This window comes from Oncorhynchus keta, chromosome 12, assembly GCF_023373465.1.
Source record: "Oncorhynchus keta strain PuntledgeMale-10-30-2019 chromosome 12, Oket_V2, whole genome shotgun sequence".
NCBI classification, from domain to species: Eukaryota; Metazoa; Chordata; class Actinopteri; order Salmoniformes; family Salmonidae; genus Oncorhynchus; species Oncorhynchus keta.
Genome location: NC_068432.1, coordinates 47610084 through 47632146, shown reverse-complemented (window position 1 = coordinate 47632146; position 22063 = coordinate 47610084). Strand labels below are relative to the sequence as shown.

Here is a 22063-nt window from a genome sequence, read left to right as displayed (position 1 = left end):
TTAATCATGTAACCGTAAATACTAGGAAGTCGGGGCACCAAAGACAAATATTCAGATTACAAAGTTATAATTTCCTAAAATAACTTTTCAGATATTTTATCTGATCAATTAATATTCAAATTATTGAATTATTTACTTTACCTCACGTTAGTCTCATTCCAAACATCGTAAATTGTTGGTTATCTGCACGAATCCAGTCTTCACTATAAGTCATCCATACATGAATTGTCTAAAATCATTTATTTATTACTAACTAAGTAATTCACAGAAATGTATAAACAAACAAACAAGGTAAATGTGGGTACATGAAATGATAGCGGATGTGCCATAATGGGCTAAACCGGCATGACGGCTTGTTAGACAAAAGGGGAAGTGGGGGTCGACTAAGAAGTCACTAAAGAGTGATAATTATAACAATTTGAATGCTAATCCTTTACACATGAACACTCACTCATTCGGGAACAATTGCAATCAATATATATATTTACGCTCAGTGTGTCGTCTTGATCGCTGGTGAAAAGTTTGTTTCTTTTGTAGAATTGTCCGTCTCTCTCCCTCTCTCTCTCTCGGTTGTGGTTAGAGGGGATAGTTCAGAGTGACATTTGTAATAGAATGGATGTTTCGGCGGTTGTCGTTCTTCGTGTTCAATGATACCGAATTCCTAGCTGCAGACTAGTAATTAATATCAAAGACTTGTTCTTATTCTGTCGGTATCGACAGTCTAAGAGTTTAACCACGTGGTTTGGATAAAAGATTCAGCAATGGTCTACAACCTTTGTCCTCCTAATGGAGAAAAACATGGTCTGCAACCTTTAGCCATCTCGTAATTGAGGTAAGCTCGGTCTGCTGATCGAAAAACCGAGTGGGGGTTTTATTCGGAAGGGCCGAAAAAGGGCTGTCCCCGGAGGCCTGACCCTAACTGGGCTCAGGGGTGGTCCTCTGATTTAGTTCAAATCAAAAGGGAATTGTATTTTTCTTCATTAAACAGTCCAAAATCCTATTACACAATTATACAAACAGTATCATACTCACTCATTCATCTTAAACAACAATTAGATGTAAACCTCATATCTGAGGCTATTATATAGCAGGGCTCCGGGCAGCCGAGCGGAAATGGAGGAAAACTCGCCTCCCTGCGGACCTGGCATCCTTTCACTCCCTCCTCTCTACATTTTCCTCCTCTGTCTCTGCTGCTAAAGCCACTTTCTACCATTCTAAATTCCAAGCATCTGCCTCTAACCCTAGGAAGCTCTTTGCCACCTTCTCCTCCCTCCTGAATCCTCCCCCCTCCTCCCTCTCTGCAGATGACTTCGTCAACCATTTTGAAAAGAAGGTCGATGACATCCGATCCTCGTTTGCTAAGTCAAACGACACCGCTGGTTCTGCTCACACTGCCCTACCCTATGCTCTGACCTCTTTCTCCCCTCTCTCTCCAGATGAAATCTCGCGTCTTGTGACGGCCGGCCGCCCAACAACCTGCCCGCTTGACCCTATCCCCTCCTCTCTTCTCCAGACCATTTCCGGAGACCTTCTCCCTTACCTCACCTCGCTCATCAACTCATCCCTGACCGCTGGCTACGTCCCTCCCGTCTTCAAGAGAGCGAGAGTTGCACCCCTTCTGAAAAAACCTACACTCGATCCCTCCGATGTCAACAACTACAGACCAGTATCCCTTCTCTCTTTTCTCTCCAAAACTCTTGAGCGTGCCGTCCTTGGCCAGCTCTACCGCTATCTCTCTCAGAATGACCTTCTTGATCCAAATCAGTCAGGTTTCAAGACTAGTCATTCAACTGAGACTGCTCTTCTCTGTATCACGGAGGCGCTCCGCACTGCTAAAGCTAACTCTCTCTCCTCTGCTCTCATCCTTCTAGACTTATCGGCTGCCTTCGATACTGTGAACCATCAGATCCTCCTCTCCACCCTCTCCGAGTTGGGCATCTCCGGCGCGGCCCACGCTTGGATTGCGTCCTACCTGACAGGTCGCTCCTACCAGGTGGCGTGGCGAGAATCTGTCTCCTCACCACGCGCTCTCACCACTGGTGTCCCCCAGGGCTCTGTTCTAGGCCCTCTCTTATTCTCGCTATACACCAAGTCACTTGGCTCTGTCATAACCTCACATGGTCTCTCCTATCATTGCTATGCAGACGACACACAATTAATCTTCTCCTTTCCCCCTTCTGATGACCAGGTGGCGAATCGCATCTCTGCATGTCTGGCAGACATATCAGTGTGGATGACGGATCACCACCTCAAGCTGAACCTCAGCAAGACGGAGCTCCTCTTCCTCCCGGGGAAGGACTGCCCGTTCCATGATCTCGCCATCACGGTTGACAACTCCATTGTGTCCTCCTCCCAGAGCGCTAAGAACCTTGGCGTGATCCTGGACAACACCCTGACGTTCTCAACTAACATCAAGGCGGTGTCCCGTTCCTGTAGGTTCATGCTCTACAACATCCGCAGAGTACGACCCTGCCTCACACAGGAAGCGGCGCAGGTCCTAATCCAGGCACTTGTCATCTCCCGTCTTGATTACTGCAACTCGCTGTTGGCTGGGCTCCCTGCCTGTGCCATTAAACCCCTACAACTCATCCAGAACGCCGCAGCCCGTCTGGTGTTCAACCTTCCCAAGTTCTCTCACGTCACCCCGCTCCTCCGCTCTCTCCACTGGCTTCCAGTTGAAGCTCGCATCCGCTACAAGACCATGGTGCTCGCCTACGGAGCTGTGAGGGGAACGGCACCTCAGTACCTCCAGGCTCTGATCAGGCCCTACACCCAAACAAGGACACTGCGTTCATCCACCTCTGGCCTGCTCGCCTCCCTACCACTGAGGAAGTACAGTTCCCGCTCAGCCCAGTCAAAACTGTTCGCTGCTCTGGCCCCCAATGGTGGAACAAACTCCCTCACGACGCCAGGACAGCGGAGTCAATCACCACCTTCCGGAGACACCTGAAACCCCACCTCTTCAAGGAATACCTAGGATAGGGTAAGTAAGGGTAAGTAATCCTTCTCACCCCCCTTCTCCCCCAACAAGATTTAGATGCAAGTGGCTGTTCCACTGGTTGTCATAGGTGTTTGCACCAATTTGTAAGTCGCTCTGGATAAGAGCGTCTGCTAAATGACTTAAATGTAAATGTAATGTATATAATCAGCGTTATGGTCATGTGGCCACACCGTCTCCCATGAGCTTCCCCAAGTTGTGACAAATGGACCAGTTTGTAGCTGGATTCTTCACCGATTTTTCATACTTTCTCCGGAACATGAAATTTGTTCGTACCTCAAGTTCTGTGAGGTGGAAGGATTTCCTTTGTCCTATATGAAAATGTATCCTCTCTATATACTGTGTGTCCATGAGGAGATCCTCAGGAATTTACAACGTCTCTCTGACCACAGCAACCTAGTTGAAGGAGGAAAGGGGGGGGCAGGGAGAGGGGGATGGGGCTTGCTATACCCAAAGAGGCTAACGTCATGACACTTGCAAGCCGAAGAACACCATCCCAACCGAGAAGCATGGGGTGGCAGCATCATCATGTGGGAGTGCTTTGCGGCAGGAGGGACTGGTGCACTTCACAAAATAGATGGCATTATGAGGCAGGGAAATTATGTGGATATATTGATGCAACTTCTCAAGACATCAGTCAGGAAGTTAAAGCTTGGTTACAAATGGGTCTTCCAAAATGACAATGACCCCAAGCGTACTTCAAAAGTTGTGGTAAAATGGCATAAGGACAACAAAGTCAAGGTATTGGGCTGGCCATCACAACCCCCTGACCTCAGTCCTATAGAAAATTTGTGGGCAGAACTGAAAAAGCGTGTGCGAGCAAGGAGGCCTACAAACCTGACTCAGTTACACCAGCTCTGTCAGGATGAAATACTGAATTTAAATGTATTTGGCTAAGCTGTATGTAAACTCCTGACTTCAACTGTATGTTGTACATCCTTCCCATCCACCCTGCTAGACATATGTTGGTACATCCTTCCCATCCACCCTGCTAGACATATGTTGGTACATCCTTCCCATCCACCCTGCTAGACATATGTTGGTACATCCTTCCCATCCACCCTGCTAGACATATGTTGGTACATCCTTCCCATCCACCCTGCTAGACATATGTTGGTACATCCTTCCCATCCACCCTGCTAGACATATATTGGTACGTCCTTCCCATCCACCCTGCTAGACATATATTGGTACGTCCTTCCCATCCACCCTGCTAGACATATGTTGGTACATCCTTCCCATCCACCCTGCTAGACATATGCTGTAATGTCTGCAGGAAGAGCTTCACGATCCACATATTAATCCTGCTTTCTAGTGAGCAGCAATTCACAGCTGATGGACCCTCTGTGTGATGACAGGGTTCTGAATATGGAGTCAGTCTGGACAGAGGAGGAGGAGGAGGAGCCTGCCGAACATCCGTACTACAATAATATCCCCGGAAAGATGCCACCACCTGGAGGATTCATAGACACCCGGCTAGGCCAGAGCATCCAGGCTGAGGTACAGGACAGTTCCCTCGCCACATTTCACCATATGCAGCAGCAACAACCAGTACAGAGTGCTACACTTTAGAGCTCCCGAGTGGCACAGCGGTCTAAGGCACTGCGTCTTAGTGCAAGAGGTGTCACTACAGTCCCTGGTTTGAATCCAGGCTGTATCACATCCAGCCGTGATTGGGAGTCCCATAGGGCGAGCACAATTGTCCCAGGATTGGCCGGGGTAGGCCATCAATGTAAATAAGAATTTGTTCTGAACTGACTTGCCGAGTTAAATAAATATACATATATACAATTCTGCAAAGAGTTCAACACAGTTTTGGACAGTGACTACATACATGTTTTGTGTGATCACTGCGGGACATGAACCCACTATCTTGGCTTCGCTGGTGTTGCACTAACTGAGCTACACAGTACCACAAATCAACATGATGTGTAGGTACGTCATCACCAGTTAGAAATATAATTCCCAGGATGTCCATTCCACACTTACCTCATCTACACCAACCTCATCCATCCAACCTCATCCATCCAACCTCGTCCATCCTTCCTCATCCACACCTACCTCATCCATCCTTCCTCATCCATGCCTACCTCATCCATCCATCCAACCTCATCTAATCCAACCTCATCCACACCTACATCATCCACACCTACATCATCCATCCAACCTCATCTACACCAACCTCATCCATCCAACCTCATCCACAACTACATCATCCACACTCACCTCATCTATCCTACCTCATCCACACCTACCTAATCAATCCTACCGTATCCACACCAACCTCATCCTCACTTGGTAATCTCATCCACACCTACCTCATCCATACCAACCTCACCCACACCAACCTTATCAATCCTACCTCATCCACACCAACCTCATCCAGCTAACCTCATCCAGAGTCTACCTCATCCATCCTACCTCATCTACATCAACCTCATCCACACCTACCTCATCACATCTACCTCATCCATCCTACCTCATCCATCCATCCTACCTCATCCACACCTACCTCATCCATCCTACCTCATCCATCCATCCTACCTCATCGACATCTACCTCATCCACACCTACCTCATCCATCCTACCTCATCCACACCTACCTCATCCATTATACCCTAGCCACACCAACCTCATCCATCCTACCTTATCTTTCCTACCTCATCCATGCTACCTCTTCCTAAGGCACCCAGGGCCTACATACGTCACCACAGTCTAGAAATACATCCTGTTAGCCTCTGGGATTTGATTTGCTTCCCAATCATGAATGAGATGGATCCTGCTGACAGAGGAAGGAAGGAATACAGACCTTGCAGAAGAGTTGCTGTTTTTTATCTTTATTTTTCTCTGACTCATTCTGTTGTTTTTCCTGTGTCTGTCCCTCGAGCAGCAGGCCCCAGGGGCTGGGGTGGACCAGACTTACTACCAGGGTAGACACTGTGGCGAGATCTGGGGGCCGGACAGGAGGCCTACTGGGATACTCGTCCAACAGGGTAAAAGAGGATCTATCTGTCTCTGGTCTCTCTTTCTCTCTCTCTCTCTTTTTGGATATCTTTCTGGACGTGTCACAATCTCTCTCTTTGTTTTCTGTTTGTCTCTAGCTTTCTCTCTCTATCTGTCGTTCTCTGTCTCTTGCTCTCTCTCCGTCTCTGTCTCTTGCTCTCTCTCCGTCTCACCGTCTCTCTCGCTCACCATTACGATTGACCATTACGTATCGGTCCCAGTCAAATATAACTAAACATAATCTCAGGACCAAAATATCTTTTTACCACCTGAGGAACATTGCCAAGGTACGCCCGTTTCTCTCTCAGGCGGATACAGAGACTCACCCATGCTTTTATTACAAGTTATATAAAAATAATTGTTCTCCACAGATATGGTCAGGTTTTGGCTAGGCTACTTTGAAGCAAGGTAAGACATGCCTCATAATATGTAATAAAACTTTCAGCTTTCAAACAGTTAAGTATCTGTTTTCAAAATGCATACTGCCTCCAGCTAATTGCAAAGTGGTGTGTGACTTGCCTTCCGTTGCCTTTGCATTTTGCATTTGCTGTTTGAGATGTTGTAGCAGCAGCTCTCGCGCTGTCTGACAGATTTTACGCTCAAAGACTGTATCTGTATGCTGTACGCATGTGATCAAATCCATAACGAATATACTGTACACGAGTGCCGAATTAAGTACACTAAATTATGCAAATGAACCTATAGACGGATAAGCATGACCGGTAAAATGTATTTCCATCAATGAAGAGGCTAAAAAGCGTTACTTCACAATGGTGTTTTTTCTTCTTTTCCCGGACAATTTTATTTATTAGCTTTTCTATTTTTTTTATTGGTCAAAAGCCGGCTAATACCAGCTAAGGGAAACGTTGACATACACACACACACGTCAGCTCAGACAGATCCAGCTCAGAGAGGCCCAGCTCAGAGAGGCCCAGCTCAGACAGGCCCAGCTCAGATAGGCCCAGCTCAGAGAGGCCCAGCTCAGACAGATCCAGCTCAGATAGGCCCAGCTCAGAGAGGCCCAGCTCAGAGAGGCCCAGCTCAGATAGGCCCAGCTCAGAGAGGCCCCAGCTCAGAGAGGCCCCAGCTCAGAGAGGCCCAGCTCAGAGAGGCCCAGCTCAGAGAGGCCCAGCTCAGAGGCCCAGCTCAGAGAGGCCCAGCTTAGAGTCCCAGCTCAGAGAGGCCCAGCTCAGAGGCCCAGCTCAGAGGCCCAGCTCAGAGGCCCAGCTCATGAGCTCCATCAGCAGCAGATTTTCATTTAGAATGGAAAATGAATGTGTTTATTCAATAAACGTGTGCATTGAATCGTATCGCATCGAACCAAATCGTTTCGTTACTCTAAACAAATAGAATCGGCACCAAATTGTTCATGTATCGTATCGGATCCCATGCGTCTAAAAAAAAGAAACGTCCTCTCACTGTCAACTGCGTTTATTTTCAGCAAACTTAACATGTGTAAATATTTGTATGAACATAACAATATTCAACAACTGAGACATAAACTGAACAAGTTCCACAGACATGTTGTCACATTCGTCGATAGGAACGGACCAAGGCGCAGCATGAGTTCCATGTACTTTATTACACAGTGAAACTATCAAAAACAATAAACAACACGAACGTGAAAGCCGTAGTGCACAAAACACTAACACAAACAATATCCCACAAAACAGGTGGGAACAATGGAAAACTTAAGTATGACCCCCAATTAGAGACAACGATAATCAGCTGCCTCTAATTGGGAACCATACTAAAACACCAACATAGAAATATAATGACTAGAACACCCCCCCCCCCGAGTCACGCCCTGACCTAAAACACCATAGAGAACCCGAGGGCTCTCTATGGTCAGGACGTGACACATGTGACAAACAGAAAGGGAATAATGTTTCCCTGAACAAAGGGTGGACAAAATCAAAAGGAACAGTCAGTATGTGATGTGGCCACCAGCTGCATTAAGTACTGCAGTGCATCTCCTCCTCGTGGACTGCATCAGATTTGCCAGTTCTTGCTGTGATATATTACCCCACTCTTCCACCAAGGCACCTGCAAGTTCCCGGATATTTCTGGGGGGAATGGAGCCCTCACCCTCCGATCCAACAGGTCCCAAATGTGCTCAATGGGATTGAGATCCAGGCTCTTCGCTGGCCATGGCAGAACACTGTCTTGCATTCCTGTCTTGCAGGAAATCACGCACAAAACGACTAGTATGGCTGGTGGCATTGTCATGCTGGAGGGTCATGTCAGGATGAGCCTGCAGGAAGGGTACCACATGGGGGAAGATGATGTCTTCCCTGTAACCCACAGCGTTGTGATTGCCTGCAATGACAACAAGCTCAGTCCGATGATGCTGTGACACACCGCCCCAGACCATGACAGACCCTCAACCTCCAAATCGATCCCACTCCAGAGTACAGGCCTTGGTGTAAGGCTCATTCCTTGAATGATAAACACAAATCTGACCATCTCCCCATGTGAGACAAAACCGAGACTCGTCAGTGAAGACCAGTCCTGTCTGGTTCAGCGATGGTGGGTTTGTGCCCGTTGTTGCCGGTGATATCTGGTGAGGACCTGCCTTACAACAGGCCTACAAGCCTTCAGTCCGGCCTCTCTCATTCTATTGCGGACAGTCTGAGCATGATTGAGGGACTGTGCATTCCTGGTGTAACCCGGGCAGTTGTTGTTGCCATCCTGTACCTGTCCCGCAGGTGTGATGTTCGGATGTACCGTTCCTGTGCAGGTATTGTTACACGCGGTCTGCCACTGCGAGGACGATCAGCTGTCCGTCCTGTCTCCCTGTAGCGCTGTCTTAGGCGTCTCACAGTACGGACATTGCAATTTATTGCCCTGGCCACATCTGCAGTCCTCATGCCTCCTTGCAGCATGCCTAAGGCACGTTCACGCAGATGAGCAGGGACCCTGGGCATCTTTCATTTGGTGTTTTTCAGAGTCAGTAGAAAGGCCTCTTTAGTGTCCTAAGTTTTCATAACTGTGACCTTAATTTCCTACCATCTGTAAGCTGTTAGTGTCTTAACGACCGTTCCACAGATGCATGTTAATTCATTCTTTATGGTTCATTGAACAAGCATGGGAAACAGTGTTTAAACCCTTTACAATGAAGATCTGTGAAGTTATTTTGATTTTTAAAAGACAGAATCCTGAAAAGGGACGTTTCTTTTTTTTATGAGTTCAGATACGTATCGTTCCTGTATTGTATTAGAGCCCATGTATCTAGATATGTATCGTTCCTGTATTGTATTAGAGCCCATGTATCTATTATTTAATGTTTTACTTTTCTATTATTTCTGTTTTTTTCTCTGTATTGTCGGGAAGAGCTTTTGAAGATACGTATCGTTCCTGTATTGTATTAGAGCCCATGTATCTAGATATGTATCGTTCCTGTATTGTATTAGAGCCCATGTATCTCGATACGTATCGTTCCTGTATTGTATTAGAGCCCATGTATCTAGATATGTATCGTTCCTGTATTGTATTAGAGCCCATGTATCTCGATACGTATCGTTCCTGTATTGTATTAGAGCCCATGTATCTAGATATGTATCGTTCCTGTATTGTATTAGAGCCCATAGATATGTATCGTTCCTGTATTGTATTAGAGCCCATGTATCTCGATACGTATCGTTCCTGTATTGTATTAGAGCCCATGTATCTAGATATGTATCGTTCCTGTATTGTATTAGAGCCCATAGATATGTATCGTTCCTGTATTGTATTAGAGCCCATGTATCTCGATACGTATCGTTCCTGTATTGTATTAGAGCCCATGTATCTCGATACGTATCGTTCCTGTATTGTATTAGAGCCCATGTATCTAGATATGTATCGCTCCTGTATTGTATTAGAGCCCATGTATCTAGATATGTATCGCTCCTGTATTGTATTAGAGCCCATGTATCTAGATATGTATCGTTCCTGTATTGTATTAGAGCCCATGTATCTCGATACGTATCGTTCCTGTATTGTATTAGAGACCATGTATCTAGATATGTATCGTTCCTGTATTGTATTAGAGCCCATAGATACGTATCTTGAAAGTGAAAGATATGCATCCCTCGTTTCTATTAACTCATAACCCCCCCCAGGTAAGAAGAGAGAGACTCTTTATTGTCTATTTTATTTTCAGATGACAGAAAATATAAATGAGTCTTTCTTGCTTTTAACTCTTGCTTTGATGTCTAGGATCATGTGACATCTACAGTCTGCCGGAGGGGAAGAGTACGGTACCGAAAACAGGGGATGTGCCTACGTATGTGAACACCCAGCAGATCGACGCCCAGGTGCTGGCAGCCCTGCAGGCTGAACAGGACAGCATGGCAGCAGAGGGGGCAGCGGGGACAGCAGCCAAAGACAGTCCAAGGAAAGACCTGTTCGACATGAGTAAGAATATCTACCTCTAACTGCTTATTGCTAACAGTAACGAGAGAGAGAGAGAGAGAGAGAGAGAGAGAGAGAGAGAGAGAGAGAGAGAGAGAGAGAGAGAGAGAGAGAGAGAGAGAGAGAGAGAGAGAGAGAGAGAGAGAGAGAGAGAGATATGTTTGCCTGTAAGCAATGTTCACATTATTGTACAGCATGGCAGAGGGGGCAGCAGGCGTAGCAAAAGACAGTCCCAGGAAAGACCTGTTTGACATGAGTAAGAAGAACTAACCCAACGCTGACATGGCTAATGCTAATAACTAATAGCATATTCCTAGTCAACATCTATGAGAAGAAGGAACTAACCGCGGATCGCTAATTACACTAGAATATTCCCATTCAACATCGACAAGAAGAAGAAACTAACTGCAAAACGCTAATTGCTGTTAACACTAGCATAATCCTATCCAATGATCCGGTCCTATTACGATTTCTACCCCTCCCCTTGGCCCTAGCCCTTCAATGTTTACAGATCTGTAGCTTTACCACTACTCTGCTTATACTTATCCTTAGACATATTAACATAGAGGTGTAGGGGAACAAGGGGGATGGATAGGGAGTGATTTAGGACCGGCTGAACATACTTGTAAACAAATGTTTATGCTAATAACACTAGTATAATTCCTATTGAACCTGTATAAGAATAACCTTACCACTAATCGCTAATTGTTAACAGTAATAACACGAGTCCAACCACGAGACATGATTATAATTATAGAGGTGATCTGGCTATTGTTTCCAAGGGGTTGCTTTGTGCTATAATTACATTGTGTCAGGTCCAAAACAAAAGGGAGATATCACTGTAGACCACAGGAGGCTGGCGGAACCTTGATTTTGGGAGGATGGGCTCGTGGTAATGGCTGGAATAAGTGGAGTGTTAACAAACACAGGGTTTCCATGGTTTCCATGTATTTGATGCCATTCCATTAACTGTTCTTGCCATAATTATGAGCCGTCCTCCCCTCAGCAGCCTCCTGTGCTGTAGACACTATGATTGTCGTGGCTTCCCACAACCTCCCCACAACTTGAGGGTTACATGTAAACTGCACGTTATTCAGATATAGGTGATATATCGGTCAAACAAATGACATGTATGCCACGTTGCTCCTTATGAATATAGTGTAGAGGTGAATGAAGAACCACGTGTGTCTTAATGGAGGCGGGGAATGAGGTGACATCTTGGTTATAATAGGTTCCTTCATACAGGTTCTTCCTCCTCCTTTACAGTATGTGAACAATTTACTGAATAATATTTAAATTACTACCGAGTGCCTACACATAGTGTAATTATTTCCAGGAATAAAACTAGGGAAGTATTAATGTATGACTACACAGACATATAGCATAGTAACACATCCATCATGGAAGTTATAATCAACCGGGAGGCTATGCGTTCTAAAACAAAATGTAGAAACAACGTGGAAGGTGGGTTCCACGACGCGTTGGTGTCCTTTAGTAGAGATTTTTCTTTGCAGCAATTGGACCATGAAGGCCTGATTCACGCAGACTCCTCTGAACAGTTGATCAAATCAAATCAAATCGAATTTTATTTGTCACATACACATGGTTAGCAGATGTTAATGCGAGTGTAGCGAAATGCTTGTGCTTCTAGTTCCGACAATGCAGTGATAACCAACAAGTAATCTAACTAACAATTCCAAAACTACTGTCTTATACACAGTGTAAGGGGATAAAGAATATGTACATAAGGATATATGAATGAGTGATGGTACAGAGCAGCATACAGTAGATGGTATCGAGTACAGTATATACATATGAGATGAGTATGTAGACAAAGTAAACAAAGTGGCATAGTTAAAGTGGCTAGTGATACATGTATTACATAAGGATGCAGTCGATGATGTAGAGTACAGTATATACGTATGCATATGAGATGAATAATGTAGGGTAAGTAACATTATATAAGGTAGCATTGATGTTGAGATGTGTCTGTTACTTGAACTTCGTCTCGGGCCTAACAACACCCATGCCAATATATCCACCAAACACCGGGCTTCTTCTTCACTTAAATAATGCATGCTATAGAATGCTTTTCAAGCCAATCAGAAACTAGTATTCGACAATGCAATGGTGTAACATACATTACACAACTTACATTGTCCATGCTCCCCTTTGTACCTGCATAGGCCTATTTTCACCACATTGTGTTCTCTGCTTACATATATTCTTTATCCCACCAACCACAGAGCCTTTTGAGGATGCCATCCTGACCCAGTCAGCGGTCCCTGCCCTTCACAAGGCTGGATCTGTGGATAACTCCAGCCCCTTGTTGGTGCGCTCTGCTGCCTTCAAGGCCCAGGAGGAGCTGGAAGGCCAGGCCTGGTACCACGGCGAGATGAGCCGACGAGACGCAGAGAAACTACTGGTAGATGACGGAGACTTCCTGGTTAGGAAGAGCACCACCAACCCTGGGTCGTACGTTCTGACGGGCATGCACAGTGGACTGGCCAAACACCTACTGCTGGTGAATCCTGAGGGCACGGTGAGCAGGGAGGGAGAAGCAGGGGGGAGAGAGTTGCACTAGTGTGAAAAGGTGAATAAGAGAAAGGGTGAGTGATTGAGTGAATACCCACTGGGAACAGAGGTCAATTCAACGTCTATTCCTCATTGGCTGAATGTAATTTAGTTGAAATGACGTGGAAACAATGTTGATTCAACTAGTGTGTGTGAGAGAGAGAGAGAGAGAGAGAGAGAGAGAGAGAGAGAGAGAGAGAGAGAGAGAAAGAGGAAGAGAGAGAGAGAGAGAGAGAGAGAGAGACAGAGAGAGAGAGAGAGAGAGAGAGAGAGAGAGAGAGAGAGAGTAAGAGAAAGAAGAGAGTAAGAGAGTGAGAGAAACGGAGAAGAGAGAGAGAGAGAGAGAGAGAGACAGAGAGAGAGAGAGAGAGAGAGAGAGAGAGAGAGAGAGAGAGAGAGAGAGAGAGAGAGATAGAGAGAGAGAGAGAGAGAGAGAGAGAGAGAGAGAGAGAGAGAGAGAGAGAGAGAGAGAGAGAGAGAGAAAGAGAGAGAGAGAGAGTAAGAGAAACTAGAGAGAAAGAGAGAGAGAGAGAGAGAGAGACAGAGAGAGAGAGAGAGAGAGAGAAGAGAGAGAGAGAGAGAGATTTTTAGAGAGAGAAGAGAGAGAGAGAGCGTGAGAGAGAGAAGAGAGATATAGCGGAAGAGAGAAGAGACAGAGAGAGAGAGAGTGAAAGAGAAAGAAGAGTGAGAGTGAGAGAAACAGAAGAGGAAGGGGAGAGAGAGAGAGGAGAAGAGAGAGAGAGAGAGAGAGAGAGAGAGAGAGAGAGAGAGAGAGAGAGAGATGTCTACTGTTAATTTTGATTGTTTATTTCACTTTATATATTATCTACCTCACTTGCTTTGGCAATGTTAACACATGTTTCCCATGCCAATAAAGCCCTTGAATTGAATTGAATTGAATTGAATTGAGAGAGTGCGCGATACAGTATGCTAGAGAGAGAGAGATACAGTATGCTAGAGAGAGGGAGAGAAAGTGATACAGTATGCTAGAGAGAGGGAGAGAAAGAGATACAGTATGCTAGAGAGAGGGAGAGAGAGAGATACAGTATGCGAGAGAGAGAGAGAGATACAGTATGCTAGAGAGAGAGATACAGTATGCTAGAGAGAGAGAGATACAGTATGCTAGAGAGAGAGAGATACAGTATGCTAGAGAGAGAGAGAGATACAGTATGCTAGAGAGAGAGAGAGAGAGAGAGAGAGCGATACAGTATGCTAGAGAGAGAGAGAGAGAGATACAGTATGCTAGAGAGAGAGAGAGAGATACAGTGTGCTAGAGAGAGATAGATACAGTATGCTAGAGAGAGAGAGATACAGTATGCTAGAGAGAGAGAGATACAGTATACTAGATACTAGAGAGAGATACAGTATACTAGAGAGAGAGAGATACTAGAGAGAGAGATACAGTATACTAGAGAGAGAGAGATACAGTATACTAGAGAGAGAGAGAGAGATAGTATGCTAGAGAGAGATATACAGTATACTAGAGAGAGAGAGATATAGTATACTAGAGAGAGAGAGAGATAGTATACTAGAGAGAGAGAGAGATACAGTATACTAGAGAGAGAGAGAGAGATACAGTATACTAGAGAGAGAGATATACAGTATACTAGAGAGAGAGAGAGATAGTATACTAGAGAGAGATACAGTATACTAGAGAGAGAGAGAGAAAGTATACAGTATACTAGAGAGAGAGAGAGAGATACAGTATACTAGAGAGAGAGAGAGATACAGTATACTAGAGAGAGAGAGAGATACAGTATACTAGAGAGAGAGAGATACAGTATACTAGAGAGAGAGAGATACAGTATACTAGAGAGAGAGAGAGATACAGTATACTAGAGAGAGAGAGAGATACAGTATACTAGAGAGAGAGAGAGATACAGTATACTAGAGAGAGAGAGAGAGATACAGTATACTAGAGAGAGAGAGATACAGTATACTAGAGAGAGAGAGAGAGATACAGTATGCTAGAGAGAGAGAGATACAGTATGCTAGAGAGAGAGAGATACAGTATGCTAGAGAGAGAGAGAGAGATACAGTATGCTAGATAGAGAGAGAGAGAGATACAGTATACTAGAGAGAGAGAGAGATACAGTATACTAGAGAGAGAGAGAGATACAGTATACTAGAGAGAGAGAGATATAGTATGCTAGAGAGAGATATAGTATGCTAGAGAGAGAGAGAGATACAGTATACTAGAGAGAGAGAGATACAGTATACTAGAGAGAGAGATACAGTATACTAGAGAGAGAGAGATATATAGTATGCTAGAGAGAGAGAGAGATACAGTATACTAGAGAGAGAGAGAGATACAGTATGCTAGAGAGAGAGAGATACAGTATACTAGAGAGAGAGAGAGATACAGTATGCTAGAGAGAGAGAGATACAGTATACTAGAGAGAGAGAGAGATACAGTATGCTAGAGAGAGAGAGAGATACAGTATACTAGAGAGAGAGATACAGTATACTAGAGAGAGAGATACAGTATACTAGAGAGAGAGAGAGATACAGCATACTAGAGAGAGAGAGATACAGTATACTAGAGAGAGAGAGAGAGAGAGAGAGATACAGTATACTAGAGAGAGAGATACAGTATACTAGAGAGAGAGATACAGTATACTAGAGAGAGAGAGAGATACAGTATACTAGAGAGAGAGAGATACAGTATACTAGAGAGAGAGAGAGAGAGAGATACAGTATACTAGAGAGAGAGAGAGAGAGATAGTATGCTAGAGAGAGAGATATATACAGTATACTAGAGAGAGAGATACAGTATACTAGAGAGAGAGAGAGATACAGTATACTAGAGAGAGAGAGAGATACAGTATACTAGAGAGAGAGAGATATAGTATGCTAGAGAGAGAGAGAGATACAGTATACTAGAGAGAGAGAGAGATACAGTATACTAGAGAGAGAGAGATACAGTATACTAGAGAGAGAGAGAGATACAGTATACTAGAGAGAGAGAGAGATACAGTATACTAGAGAGAGATAGAGATACAGTATACTAGAGAGAGAGAGAGATACAGTATACTAGAGAGAGAGAGAGAGATACAGTATGCTAGAGAGAGAGAGATACAGTATACTAGAGAGAGAGAGATACAGTATACTAGAGAGAGAGAGAGATACAGTACGCTAGAGAGAGAGAGATACAGTATACTAGAGAGAGAGAGAGAGATACAGTATACTAGAGAGAGAGAGAGATACAGTATACTAGAGAGAGAGAGAGATACAGTATACTAGAGAGAGAGAGATACAGTATACTAGAGAGAGAGAGATAAAGTATACTAGAGAGAGAGAGCTACAGTATACTAGAGAGAGAGAGAGATACAGTATACTAGAGAGAGAGAGAGATACAGTATACTAGAGAGAGAGAGAGATACAGTACACTAGAGAGAGAGAGATACAGTATGCTAGAGAGAGAGATAGATACAGTATGAGAGAGAGAGATATAGTATGCTAGAGAGAGAGAGATACAGTATACTAGAGAGAGAGAGAGATACAGTATACTAGAGAGAGAGAGAGAGATACAGTATACTAGAGAGAGAGAGATATATAGTATGCTAGAGAGAGATATAGTATGCTAGAGAGAGAGAGAGATACAGTATACTAGAGAGAGAGAGAGATACAGTATACTAGAGAGAGAGAGATACAGTATACTAGAGAGAGAGAGATACAGTATGCTAGAGAGAGAGAGAGATACAGTATACTAGAGAGAGAGAGAGATACAGTATGCTAGAGAGAGAGAGAGATACAGTATACTAGAGAGAGAGAGATACAGTATGCTAGAGAGAGAGAGATACAGTATACTAGAGAGAGAGAGAGAGAGAGATACAGTATGCTAGAGAGAGAGAGAGATACAGTATACTAGAGAGAGAGATACAGTATACTAGAGAGAGAGATACAGTATACTAGAGAGAGAGAGAGATACAGCATACTAGAGAGAGAGAGAGATACAGTATACTAGAGAGAGAGAGAGAGAGAGAGATACAGTATAGAGAGAGAGAGAGATACAGTATACTAGAGAGAGAGAGATATAGTATGCTAGAGAGAGAGAGAGAGATACAGTATACTAGAGAGAGAGAGAGATACAGTATGCTAGAGAGAGAGAGAGATACAGTATACTAGAGAGAGAGAGATACAGTATGCTAGAGAGAGAGATACAGTATACTAGAGAGAGAGAGAGAGAGAGATACAGTATGCTAGAGAGAGAGAGAGAGATACAGTATACTAGAGAGAGAGATACAGTATACTAGAGAGAGAGATACAGTATACTAGAGAGAGAGAGATACAGCATACTAGAGAGAGAGAGATACAGTATACTAGAGAGAGAGAGAGAGAGAGAGAGATACAGTATACTAGAGAGAGAGAGAGAGAGATAGTATGAGAGAGAGATATATACAGTATACTAGAGAGAGAGAGATAGTATACTAGAGAGAGAGAGATACAGTATACTAGAGAGAGAGAGATACAGTATACTAGAGAGAGAGAGATATAGTATGCTAGAGAGAGAGAGAGAGATACAGTATACTAGAGAGAGAGAGAGATACAGTATACTAGAGAGAGATAGAGATACAGTATACTAGAGAGAGAGAGATACAGTATACTAGAGAGAGAGAGAGATACAGTATACTAGAGAGAGATAGAGATACAGTATACTAGAGAGAGAGAGAGATACAGTATGCTAGAGAGAGAGAGAGATACAGTATGCTAGGGAGAGAGAGATATATACAGTATACTAGAGAGAGAGAGATATACAGTATACTAGAGAGAGAGAGATACAGTATACTAGAGAGAGAGAGAGATACAGTATACTAGAGAGAGAGAGAGATACAGTATACTAGAGAGAGAGAGATACAGTATACGAGAGAGAGAGAGATACAGTATACTAGAGAGAGAGAGAGAGATATAGTATGCTAGAGAGAGAGAGATACAGTATACTAGAGAGAGAGAGAGATACAGTATACTAGAGAGAGAGAGATACAGTATACTAGAGAGAGAGAGATACAGTATACTAGAGAGAGAGAGAGATACAGTATACTAGAGAGAGAGGGATACAGTATGCTAGAGAGAGAGAGATACAGTATACTAGAGAGAGAGAGAGAGAGATGCTAGAGAGAGAGATACAGTATACTAGAGAGAGAGAGAGATACAGTATACTAGAGAGAGAGAGAGATACAGTATACTAGAGAGAGAGAGAGAGATACAGTATACTAGAGAGAGAGAGAGAGAGATACAGTATGCTAGAGAGAGAGATATATAGTATGCTAGAGAGAGAGATAGATACAGTATGCTAGAGAGAGAGATATAGTATGCTAGAGAGAGAGAGAGAGATACAGTATACTAGAGAGAGAGAGAGATACAGTATACTAGAGAAAGAGAGAGAGATACAGTATACTAGAGAGAGAGAGATATATAGTATGCTAGAGAGAGATATAGTATGCTAGAGAGAGAGAGAGAGATACAGTATACTAGAGAGAGAGAGAGATACAGTATACTAGAGAGAGAGAGAGATACAGTATACTAGAGAGAGAGAGATATATAGTATGCTAGAGAGAGAGAGAGATACAGTATATAGAGAGAGAGAGAGAGAGAGATACAGTATGCTAGAGAGAGAGAGATACAGTATACTAGAGAGAGAGAGATACAGTATACTAGAGAGAGAGAGATACAGTATACTAGAGAGAGAGAGAGAGAGATACAGTATGCTAGAGAGAGAGAGAGAGATACAGTATACTAGAGAGAGAGACAGTATACTAGAGAGAGAGATACAGTATACTAGAGAGAGAGATACAGTATACTAGAGAGAGAGAGAGATACAGTATACTAGAGAGAGAGAGAGAGAGAGATACAGTATACTAGAGAGAGAGAGATAGATAGTATGCTAGAGAGAGAGATATACAGTATACTAGAGAGAGATATAGTATACTAGAGAGAGAGAGATAGTATACTAGAGAGAGAGAGATACAGTATACTAGAGAGAGAGATACAGTATACTAGAGAGAGAGAGATATAGTATGCTAGAGAGAGAGAGATACAGTATACTAGAGAGAGAGAGAGATACAGTATACTAGAGAGAGATAGAGATACAGTATACTAGAGAGAGAGAGAGAGAGAGAGATACAGTAGAGAGAGAGAGATATAGTATGCTAGAGAGAGAGATACAGTATACTAGAGAGAGAGATACAGTATACTAGAGAGAGAGAGATAGTATACTAGAGAGAGAGAGATACAGTATACTAGAGAGAGAGAGAGAGATACAGTATACTAGAGAGAGAGAGATATAGTATGCTAGAGAGAGAGAGAGATACAGTATACTAGAGAGAGAGAGAGATACAGTATACTAGAGAGAGATAGAGATACAGTATACTAGAGAGAGAGAGATACAGTATACTAGAGAGAGAGAGAGATACAGTATACTAGAGAGAGAGAGAGATACAGTATACTAGAGAGAGAGAGAGATACAGTATACTAGAGAGAGAGAGAGAGATACAGTATGCTAGAGAGAGAGAGATACAGTATACTAGAGAGAGAGAGATACAGTACGCTAGAGAGAGAGAGAGATACAGTACGCTAGAGAGAGAGAGAGATACAGTATACTAGAGAGAGAGAGAGATACAGTATACTAGAGAGAGAGAGAGATACAGTATACTAGAGAGAGAGAGATACAGTATACTAGAGAGAGAGAGATACAGTATACTAGAGAGATAAAGTATACTAGAGAGAGAGCTACAGTATACTAGAGAGAGAGAGAGAGATACAGTATACTAGAGAGAGAGAGAGATACAGTATACTAGAGAGAGAGAGAGATACAGTACACTAGAGAGAGAGGGATACAGTATGCTAGAGAGAGAGAGATACAGTATACTAGAGAGAGAGAGAGAGAGATACAGTATACTAGAGAGAGAGAGAGATACAGTATACTAGAGAGAGAGAGAGAGATACAGTATACTAGAGAGAGAGAGAGAGATACAGTATACTAGAGAGAGAGAGAGAGATACAGTATACTAGAGAGAGAGAGAGAGATACAGTATGCTAGAGAGAGAGATATATAGTATGCTAGAGAGAGAGATAGATACAGTATGCTAGAGAGAGAGATATAGTATGCTAGAGAGAGAGAGAGAGATACAGTATACTAGAGAGAGAGAGAGATACAGTATACTAGAGAGAGAGAGAGAGATACAGTATACTAGAGAGAGAGAGATATATAGTATGCTAGAGAGAGATATAGTATGCTAGAGAGAGAGAGAGAGATACAGTATACTAGAGAGAGAGAGAGATACAGTATACTAGAGAGAGAGAGAGATACAGTATACTAGAGAGAGAGAGATATATAGTATGCTAGAGAGAGAGATACAGTATACTAGAGAGAGAGAGATACAGTATGCTAGAGAGAGAGAGAGATACAGTATACTAGAGAGAGAGATACAGTATGCTAGAGAGAGAGAGATACAGTATACTAGAGAGAGAGAGAGAGATACAGTATGCTAGAGAGAGAGAGAGATACAGTATACTAGAGAGAGAGATACAGTATACTAGAGAGAGAGATACAGTATACTAGAGAGAGAGAGATACAGCATACTAGAGAGAGAGAGATACAGTATACTAGAGAGAGAGAGAGATACAGTATACTAGAGAGAGAGAGAGAGAGTATGCTAGAGAGAGAGATATACAGTATACTAGAGAGAGAGAGATATAGTATACTAGAGAGAGAGAGATAGTATACTAGAGAGAGAGAGAGATACAGTATACTAGAGAGAGAGAGATATATAGTATGCTAGAGAGAGATATAGTATGAGAGAGATACAGTATACTAGAGAGAGAGAGATACAGTATACTAGAGAGAGAGAGAGAGTATACTAGAGAGAGAGAGAGATATAGTATGCTAGAGAGAGAGATACAGTATACTAGAGAGAGAGAGAGAGATACAGTATGCTAGAGAGAGAGAGAGATACAGTATACTAGAGAGAGAGAGATACAGTATGCTAGAGAGAGAGAGATACAGTATACTAGAGAGAGAGAGAGATACAGTATGCTAGAGAGAGAGAGATACAGTATACTAGAGAGAGAGTATACTAGATACAGTATACTAGAGAGAGAGAGATACAGCATACTAGAGAGAGAGAGATACAGTATACTAGAGAGAGAGAGAGATAGAGAGAGATACAGTATACTAGAGAGAGAGAGAGAGAGAGATAGTATGCTAGAGAGAGAGATATATACAGTATACTAGAGAGAGAGAGATACAGTATACTAGAGAGAGAGAGATACAGTATACTAGAGAGAGAGAGAGAGAGATACAGTATACTAGAGAGAGAGATATACAGTATGCTAGAGAGAGAGAGAGATACAGTATACTAGAGAGAGAGAGAGATACAGTATACTAGAGAGAGATAGAGATACAGTATACTAGAGAGAGAGAGATACAGTATACTAGAGAGAGAGAGAGATACAGTATACTAGAGAGAGATAGAGATACAGTATACTAGAGAGAGAGAGATACAGTATACTAGAGAGAGAGAGAGAGATACAGTATGCTAGAGAGAGAGAGATACAGTATACTAGAGAGAGAGATACAGTATACTAGAGAGAGAGAGATACAGTACGCTAGAGAGAGAGATACAGTATACTAGAGAGAGAGAGAGATACAGTATACTAGAGAGAGATACAGTATACTAGAGAGAGAGAGAGATACAGTATACTAGAGAGAGAGAGAGATACAGTATACTAGAGAGAGAGTATACTAGAGAGAGAGAGATACAGTATACTAGAGAGAGAGAGAGAGAGATACAGTATACTAGAGAGAGAGAGAGATACAGTATACTAGAGAGAGAGAGAGAGATACAGTATACTAGAGAGAGAGAGATACAGTATGCTAGAGAGAGAGAGATACAGTATACTAGAGAGAGAGAGAGAGAGATACAGTATACTAGAGAGAGAGAGATACAGTATACTAGAGAGAGAGAGATACAGTATACTAGAGAGAGAGAGAGAGATACAGTATACTAGAGAGAGAGAGAGATACAGTATACTAGAGAGAGAGAGAGATACAGTATACGAGAGAGAGAGAGATATAGTATGCTAGAGAGAGAG

General features: G+C 43.1%; 1 protein-coding gene across 1 annotated transcript in view; it reads left to right on the top strand.

Moving 5' to 3' along the window:
* shc3 (SHC (Src homology 2 domain containing) transforming protein 3) overlaps positions 1-22063 on the top strand; it is a 110988-nt gene that overhangs the window by 42655 nt on the left and 46270 nt on the right. The window contains exons 8-11 of the mRNA XM_052458496.1: positions 4357-4498; positions 5889-5991; positions 10202-10399; positions 12643-12938. Coding sequence (XP_052314456.1) covers positions 4357-4498; positions 5889-5991; positions 10202-10399; positions 12643-12938 — 739 coding nt within the window. The remainder of the gene's footprint in view (positions 1-4356; positions 4499-5888; positions 5992-10201; positions 10400-12642; positions 12939-22063) is intronic.